The sequence below is a fragment of the Rasamsonia emersonii genome (assembly GCF_000968595.1).
Source record: "Rasamsonia emersonii CBS 393.64 chromosome Unknown ctg1118621762355, whole genome shotgun sequence".
Classification (NCBI taxonomy): domain Eukaryota; kingdom Fungi; phylum Ascomycota; class Eurotiomycetes; order Eurotiales; family Trichocomaceae; genus Rasamsonia; species Rasamsonia emersonii.
The window spans coordinates 35,279-43,732 of NW_013562572.1; the positions used below are offsets into that span (position 1 = coordinate 35,279).

An 8,454-nucleotide genomic window follows, 5' to 3' on the forward strand; every position below is an offset into this window, starting at 1 on the left:
TATCGTTCATTGGAGACCATATGCACTGTCCAGAACCAACTCGAGCTGTGCTTGTCCCCCTGATCTCCATTATTCCACCAGGTAGTACCCTTCGCATAGCAAGACGGCTGCAAGAGGCTAATCCTACACATCCCATGTGGCCTCGATGATACCCAGCTTCGACAGCGGCGGCTGGATGATGTTGGTGAGCTTGAGACGCGGATCGGCGGCCTGGAAGAGGGCGGCCCAGTCGGCGATTTCTCGCTCCTTGCCGTTCTGTATCTCCCACATGGCCAGGTCGAAGGAGCTGCGGTAAGCGCGGTGAGTCAGCCAGCGAGGGTAAACAGATGATTTTATTGAAGGGCGCGACTCACCGGACACGCTTTTCGAGATACAAGGGAATCACGCCCGGGTCGGGCATGATGAACTCGCTGACCACGATGCGGGCGCCCCTTTTCAGCGCGGGGATCAAGGCCCTGAGGATCCGGATGCAATACTTGTCCGACCAGTCGTGGAAGATCCATTTGAACAGGTACACGTCGGCGTCCTTGACGGGCTGCTCGGTGAAAAACGTCGTGCGCCTGGAAGCTGAGTCGGTCTTCGAGGCCCTCGGGCACGGTTGCGCTGGCCACGACCTCCGGAAGATCCTGCACGACGCAGCGCAGGTTGGGGAAGCGCCGGGCCAGCGAGACGGCGACGTCGCCGTGCGAGCCGCCGATGTCGACCAGCGTCGCGCCCTCTCCCAGTGCGGCCCAGTCGTAGTTATCGCGCAGGTGCTCGGGCTCCATGCCGTCGCTGGCGTTGAAGAGCGACATGGCCTCGGCAAAGCGCTGCGCGCGCGCCGGATCGTTGGCCAGCAGGTTGAGCATGGGCTGGTCCGTGTGGTGGGCGATATTGAAGCCGGTTTCGTTGGGTTCCTGGGAGCTCGGCCATTTCTGCATGGCATCGACCATCTGAAGAGAGTCGACTCATTTAGTATCTTGTTTCATTTCAGGCAGAAGCAGGACCATACGTTCCCTGGTGGCAGCAGGCCACATCTCCTCCGTGACCATGCCCACCCACTGGCGCATAATGCGGTTGTTGGCGAAGAACTTGGAGGCGCTGGTGTGCGCGACGACGCCCTTGCGCGACTCGCGGAAGATGTGCTGGGTCATGGCGGCGCGCACGATGCGGCGCAGGTTGAACTCGCTGAGCCCGCAGGCCTGTGCAAGCTCTTCATACGTCGCTTCCTCCTGGCCTTCGGGGAAGCTGTTGGCGATGTTGAAGCGGTACAGCGCGTGGATGCTCGTGAGGGCGTTGTGCTGTGTTGTTGTCAGCCGCGCGCTGGATTCATATGCTTGCTGAGCTGGAGGGATATAAGCGAGGGACATACAGAAGGCTTCACGAAAGCACTGGCAGGCCCGGCCATCAACGCGTGCAGCTCGTCCGTGGCACCGAGAACCTGCTGGCGGGCGTGTTCAATCTCCGGAGGGTAGTCGTACTTGGGCGGCGCGTCGGGGTCAAAGGACTGCGAGGGGAGGCCTTTCTCGGCATTGTAGGCGTCGATTTTGGCCGTGTTGGTGGCAATGGTCGATGCTAGCTCTGCGATGCGGGTGCAAGAAGACATGGTGATGTTGTTCTGGTGAAGATGGGATCGCTCGAGTCCTGCTGGTTAGATTATATGCAGTCTGCCTTGTCGAGCTGACTCGCGACCAACGCCGCCAGCCAACCGTGCTGATGCTGTGCAACACGACCGGCCAGTCTTCCACTCGCACTATCTCAGAGGGATTTTTGCCAACAGATAAAACGGAATCGGCCAGTTGGGGGAAATTCCCAGTCCAGCACTCGCTTCTCTCGAAACAACTTATGAGACAGCACCAGGGTATGTATGTACATATTTACGTACGTAATATGCCACTAGTTCAGCTGAACGCCACGGTTGCATGCATGGTCCCTGGATTAATTGATTCCCAGTCGAATTCAGAAAAGCAAGGCACCCGCAATGCAACAGTCCAGAATTGGGAGGCCATGTCGATGCATACAGTATCGACCTACATAGGATACTGGCAAAAAGAAATATCGTCCACTTTATTTTCGTTCGCCAAAGTCGTTAGTGGCCACGATGGGGTGCTTCCTGCGATTTCTTTCCCGACATATACGCTATAGTCGAATTGCGAACCTGGAGAGCGACAACGACAACAGGCCCGGCATTATTATTCAATTCTCCTGGTGCTCCCTGATCGTGACCCTCGTTGCGCTGTCGACAATCCTGGTGGTCACCTTTGCTGCTGGAACGCACCGCGTCGCGAGAGCGTTGTCTCCAGACTCAGTCATCCCAGGTGAATATTCAATCTTATCAGTAAAAGAGAGAGAGAGAAAGAGAGAACTGACTCGCATCTAGTGGAAAAGGCCCCCAGAGTTTTCAGATATAATGCAACCTTTGCGGAGCGACCATCCGTCATCACCGACTCTGCCTGGGAGAGTCTCTTCCCTGCCCAAGGGGGATTCTTCAAGCATCCAACCATCGCCCCGGAGAGATCGGCCTTTGCTGTCTTCCACCAGCTGCACTGTCTGGTATGTATGTCCTTGGACGAACAGCGGCAGAATTTCTATTGACAGCTGGAAAAATTAGAACGGGATTCGGGAGGGCTTCTGGGTCCTGCACGATGCCGTCATGCAAGGCACGAAGCTCGACGAGCATGATCTCCCCATGATGTCCTCGCCGGTGCATATCCGACACTGCATCGACCTCCTGCGGCAGAGTCTCATGTGCAACCCGGACTTGACGGTCGAGACGAAGGACAAGGCACTGGGAGGCGTCACGGGCTTTGGCACGGAGCATCAGTGCAGGAGCTGGGAGCAGCTGGTCGAGTGGACGACACGATGGCAGACCTACGAGCAGGATCCAAGCAGAGGGCAAGAAATCCACTAGATATGGACCGTATCTGACTCTTATTTTAAAATATGACTAGTATCTATTGCACTAACTACAAATCATTGCTCAACAACGGGTTCTTCAACCTCTGGATCTCTTCCACGTCGACCTTCCGGTCCTCTATCGACGCCACGAGGCCGTCAAAGTCGACACAAGTCCGCGGTGGCATCTGAGAGTTGAACATGGGCCTGGCGTCTGTTTTGCTCCAGACAAAAGTGGATCTGCATGGCATAGACTCGTTTGCCGTAACAGATCCAAGCAATGATCTTTTTAAATCTCATGTCTGTTGACATGGATTAATCATGTACTATCATGTACCTTGAACATTTATCCAGGGTTTTTTTTTCAGCGCCCCCACGTTTGGTGCTACTGACATAGGGATGTACCTTCCAGGTTTGATTCTCAACTTGCCATAACCCCCTCCTCCCATGTATATATGTATGTACTGTACATGTAACATTACATCGACTTCTATTCCGGCGACTCCGAATACTGTCAATTAGCCAACCAGTCAGTTGTTGGATACACAATTGCAATGACGAAAGCCTCTGGCAGCGATAGCAGAAAGCACAAAAAAAAAAGCAAGCATCAGATGAGTGTTGTGCAAACCATGCATGTACTGTAGCAAGCATCATGCGAAGTGAATCTCAACACGGTCACTCACTCTAAATTCCATCCTTCTTCTTCTTCTCTCTCTCCCTTTTTTAAGAAACCTCCCATATCGAAATCCATAGTCCATTGCACACCGTCCGTCGACTCGATTTGATTTGATTTGATTTGATTCCATTTGCTCTCTCTATATCCAGTCAAGATGCGTTTCTCTGTCATCCTCGTTGCTGCTACCGTCAGCGTCGCTGTGGCCTGGGCTTCACCGGCTCTGAGAGCTCGTAGTGGTATGTCGACTTTGCTCAATGGCTAGATTCTAGACTTCACTTTTATCTGGTCTGTTACATACATACGGAAGGCTGATACTTACTTCACAGCGTCTGAGGGTACCGTCGACGAGTCCAAACAAAATGTTGAGGACTCGGTCGCCTATCCGGATCTATACGAACGCAGTGAGGATGCTGTTGCCTATCCGGATGCTTACTAGAAGAGGAACGCAGTGGACCATGTGGCATAACTTCTTATCTTGATTGTGTTCCGGCTTCGTGTGATTAATGGAGATGATGTTTGCTGCTCTGGAACAAGATCTGTACTGTACTAGGCATTGCAAGCATGGCTAGCCACAATCCACCATACTTTTGGTCCTAAACTCCTCCCATTCTGTGGCGTTGGAGGTACACGATTTGCTAAGAGGTGAATGGTAATATAGTACATACAGATGCTCTCCCCATATTCATTCCATCGATGAGAGCAATTGATTTGGAGAAGATCCACCGGCTGGGAGACGACAGTGCTGCCTTCGATTGTAACCGCAGGTCTGAGAGGGCCTTAATCTTTGTCTACGCGGACATCATGGTAGAAAATGTTCCAGGGCGACTTCACGGTCGCATAGGCCCCTGGAACGAGAGCAATAGAAGGCTTGCTTGAACGCATGATCCTTCCGAGTTCCAGTCGTTTTTCCAACGGAGAAATCCGGGAGGTGAGTGCTGTTAGTCATTATGTCTGGCCATAAGGATGGTCTTCCTTGCAATCTACCCCAGTGATTTCCATGCTGGTGTTGCCTTGCATTTCGGCCCATCTCAGCTGTGTTGTCATATACAGCGACCCCGGATTGTCTTCGGCGAATTCTTCCTCAAGAAGCCTATTGGCATTCTACTGCAGAGTTCAGCTCTGTGTTACCTTCAGGCCCAGACCCTGAGACAGTCGCTCACGAAATGCCGACGGGGAAATTACTCCATTTTCATAAATACCGTGCCTGCGAATCCTGGAGTGTGAGGGTGGGCAGTTAATCTGACGAGGCACTGGAACGGCAGCTCTCAAATGCAGTCCTTTGAAAGGATCAGCAACCTAACTTACCTTCTGTGCGCTCTCATATAGATCCCTGGCAGCTGAGGCGTCAGCCAAGTATATAAGTAGGCTTCATACTCAACTCTTCCTTTTGAGGCTGCATAACCACCGTCATGGCGACGACCGTGCTACCAGGCATTGATCTGACAGCCAGCAAGCAGCCCCAAATCCGGGGCGCAATTCTATCCACATGGCTCCTGGCCGTGCTCGCCGTCGGTCTTCGATTCACTTCCAGATGGCTCGTCAAGGCTGGGTTCTGGTGGGATGACTGGCTGATTCTCCTAGGCCTGGTGATAACCCACGCCGCCTTGCCAAGCGAACAGAATGCTGATGGCAAGCCCCATTCCACAGATTCTTGCGACGGCTGTCGATCTTGTCCCGGTAATTTGGAGTGTGTCCTTCCCAGCAAACACAATAGTTCTTGGTGTGATGGTCTTGAAATCGAGGTCCTAGCGAGATTGAACTTTTTGTATCAAGTCGACATGAAACGTACTTATTTGCTCAGCACAAGACAGACTCAGACTCGCTGTCACCAGATATCTAGTTACTGAGATGTGTTTATTTGATTTACACAGTGCTGATTCCATCACATGTCCATTATTTATTTCATCGATCCATGAAGAGATTAATTAAATAATTATACCACGTCTAAACCAAACTAAATATAAACTAATATACACCGAATCAAACCGCAATAGCAACAACGAACGAACCACCGAAACAACAATTTATAAAAGTTTATTATTCAATTAACGAAAAAGAAAGAAAAAGAGAAAGAGAAGAGGATTACAAATTCTCGAAATCAACACCTCCAACCTTCCCCGCCGTCGCCGCCGCATACTCAATCCACCCGCCATACCGCGGGAAGCGATGCTCCTCACCGGCCTCGAGCGGCTGGACATCGCGCGACACGACGCTGATCCGCAGGTGACACCGGTCAACCAGCTCCTCGGGGTCGATCTCGTTGCCGTGGAAGTCGGTGACGCGCCAGTTCAGGTTGTGCGCCAGCTGCGGAACGACGGCGTCGGGGGCGAGGGTGCGCGGGACGATGCCGTGGTATAGCGCCGTCGCCATGACGGGCGAGAGCGAGATCTGCCCGTAGCTTGTCATCCGGGAGGAGGAGGATGCTGGGCGTCGTGGCGCGGTGAAGGTGCGGTATGTGCCGATGAGGTTGCTTGCGTGGCCGTATTCTGACGGGTCCAGGTCTGGCGATGGGGGCCCGTAGAAGAAGTGGATCTGGAAAGGTTTGCCAGCGAGGGCGTGTCTGGTAGAGAATTAGTTAGATCGTATCGTCAGTTTACATGGAGACAAGATGAGGGCACTAACTTGTTCACACGGATATTGATCGCCCAGTGCCGGGCCAGGTTGTTCACGCCCAGATCGAAGAATTCCTGCGAGCTCAGTATCCCCGTGACCATCGCAGCCGCCATGTCATGAATGTTGTCCGCAAGCTGCGAGGGCGGTGGCACCAGGTCTCGCTTTGCCTGCCTGCTGGGAGGCGGATTGTACAGGTTGTTGACGGCCGCGCGGACGTTGTTCTGCAGCGTCTGCTGGTCGACGTCCCAGTCGACAATCTCGGGGTAGCTGTATCCGAATGATGCGATCGATCGCACCGACGCGGATGTCCAGAAGTCGTTTGCGTTGTCGGAGGCGTGGAAGGGATAGAGGGCTGGATAGGTCGGTTGTAAGCTTCATCCTTATGCATACAATAGATTTAACACACGCGTGTGTGTGTATAGAAACTTCTGTCTACTCACGTGAATCCACAGTCGAAACCGTCCCAGCCCCAGTCACAAACGTGTCGTACGCATCGGCCATAGGCTCGACATACGAGTCGGGATTGAGCACCTGCCAGATGGCGAAGATGCGGTCGATGGCACTTCACAGGATCAGTCTGAATTCCTCTAAAGCCCCAAGTTGACCTGCTAGGCCACCTACCAATGATGGAGCATGAAAATAGGATCAAAAGCGGCCATGTCAAAATACGTCATGTGGCCGCCGTCGCCGGTCAGCGCGTGCACCGCGTCGTGGATGCTCTCGAGGTTGTTGTAGTTCTGTCCACGGTCCTTGAGCACCTCGTTGGAAAAGACGGTGTAGTTGGTCTCGGTGCTCAGGAGCTGGTACGTGCTGGAACGGAGCCTGCGGAAGAATCCGTCAATCAGTCTGTCCAGATGTTGCAACTATTATCCTACTTGGAGGACCTACCAGGCGGCGTTGGACGTCATCAACTGCTGAACCCTGTCCATCCTGCTCTGACCGTTCGCGTCAGGCGAGCGGACGGTGTTGGTGTAGTTTGCGAGCTGCGAAATCAGCACAAGATCCTGTTTTCCAGTAGAAACTATATCGACTCACCGGGTTATCATTCGGGATATCTGTCCCCACGGGCAAGGGATGGAATTTATAACTATACAACGGATTATCCACCTGCTGCTGTCCCGATGGCGTGTTGATGGTGATCGTCGGAGTGACCAGCGCATCCGGCATCTGGGGGTCGCTCGCCCAGTCCCAGTAGGGCACTCGCAGCGTGGTGGCTGCAGCTACGTAGGTATCGCGGTTCTCGTCCGGATAGGAGGCAGCAATGTCCTGCGCGTAGTTCCACAGTATTTGCTACAAGCAGTTAGCAGTGAACTTCGCCACAGTGAAAAAGGTCCACGAGGTATCATACTTCAAACAGAGCAATATACGGCCGATGCCACGTAGGGAACGTGACTGAGCCATGGGAGCAGTATCCCGTCTGGTACGATCCTTCAACGCCATCCCAGGATCGATACGGAAGGCCATGGATTCCTACATCCATCATCTCGACATTAGCAACTGATCAAGTCAAACAAAACTACTATCAATATATCCAGAGAGACAACAAACAGACATACCCGCAACTTCATACCAAGAAAGCAGCTCCGACTGATCCTCCTCCTGGAAACGGATCAGAGCCTGGATGTACAAATCGAACGCGGGCCCCGACGACTGGAACTCCTTCAGGTTGAGACGAAACGGCCGCTCTCCCGTCTCGGGGTTGACGCCGCCGGAGACACCAGTGACAGCGACAGCCAGGCAGATTCGAGGCAGGAAACTGACGCTCAACAAGCTGAGAGCGTACAGACACGCTCGCCGAATAGACAGTTCCATGGCTGCGCTAGAGGTGACGATTCCTTCTTCCTTCCGGACTCTGTTGTGCCGTTGACTAGAAAATATATACAGGATCGGTCAGTCAACGCGTGTGCACTTAAAGGAGCAAAGTACTGTTGATAGTGCTGTTGATAGTCTAAGATCAGGCCACAAGCATGACTCTCGTTAGCCTTGTTGATCACAAAAGCATGGTCAAGGGTCACTTTGAGAAAAATATCGACAATCAGGCAAATAATTCCCTTTCTTCTGCTCCACAGGACATGACGAACGCTTCTCGACGAGATAAACAACGGTCCTGCAGCAATCCAGTCCAGGCTATCCGGTAGGCTTGGCCCGATATACACTGCAACCGCCACGTAGATCGCGGTAGCGAGGCATTCTGACCAAGGGGCAGTATGCAGTGTCTAATTCATTCGTCTATCCCTAGATGAAGTGGTCAGCATCCCTAGCAAGATTCTCATGAGAAACAATGATCGCCC

The 8,454-nt window shown here is 52.9% G+C and overlaps 4 protein-coding genes across 4 annotated transcripts; 1 reads left to right on the plus strand and 3 right to left on the minus strand.

Annotated features, from left to right (window-relative positions):
- Positions 1–123: 123 nt before the first annotated feature.
- Positions 124–1,585, minus strand: T310_10058 (O-methyltransferase; the record flags this gene model as incomplete). Its single annotated transcript, XM_013467520.1, has 4 exons — positions 124–255; positions 354–932; positions 1,038–1,280; positions 1,352–1,585. 4 exons carry the CDS (start codon positions 1,583–1,585, stop codon positions 124–126), a joined length of 1,188 nt encoding a protein of 395 aa, XP_013322974.1.
- An 882-nt stretch (positions 1,586–2,467) lies between these two features.
- T310_10059 (uncharacterized protein) lies at positions 2,468–2,956 on the minus strand (the record flags this gene model as incomplete). Its single annotated transcript, XM_013467521.1, has 2 exons — positions 2,468–2,886; positions 2,947–2,956. The coding sequence occupies 2 exons, from the start codon at positions 2,954–2,956 to the stop codon at positions 2,468–2,470; spliced, it is 429 nt and encodes a 142-aa protein (XP_013322975.1).
- Positions 2,957–4,959: 2,003 nt separating this feature from the next.
- On the plus strand, positions 4,960–5,397 carry T310_10060 (uncharacterized protein; the record flags this gene model as incomplete). Its single annotated transcript, XM_013467522.1, has 2 exons — positions 4,960–5,270; positions 5,352–5,397. The coding sequence occupies 2 exons, from the start codon at positions 4,960–4,962 to the stop codon at positions 5,395–5,397; spliced, it is 357 nt and encodes a 118-aa protein (XP_013322976.1).
- A 235-nt stretch (positions 5,398–5,632) lies between these two features.
- Positions 5,633–7,975, minus strand: T310_10061 (Tyrosinase; the record flags this gene model as incomplete). Its single annotated transcript, XM_013467523.1, has 8 exons — positions 5,633–6,110; positions 6,173–6,515; positions 6,604–6,725; positions 6,785–7,009; positions 7,067–7,146; positions 7,199–7,453; positions 7,512–7,660; positions 7,720–7,975. 8 exons carry the CDS (start codon positions 7,973–7,975, stop codon positions 5,633–5,635), a joined length of 1,908 nt encoding a protein of 635 aa, XP_013322977.1.
- Positions 7,976–8,454: the final 479 nt, after the last annotated feature.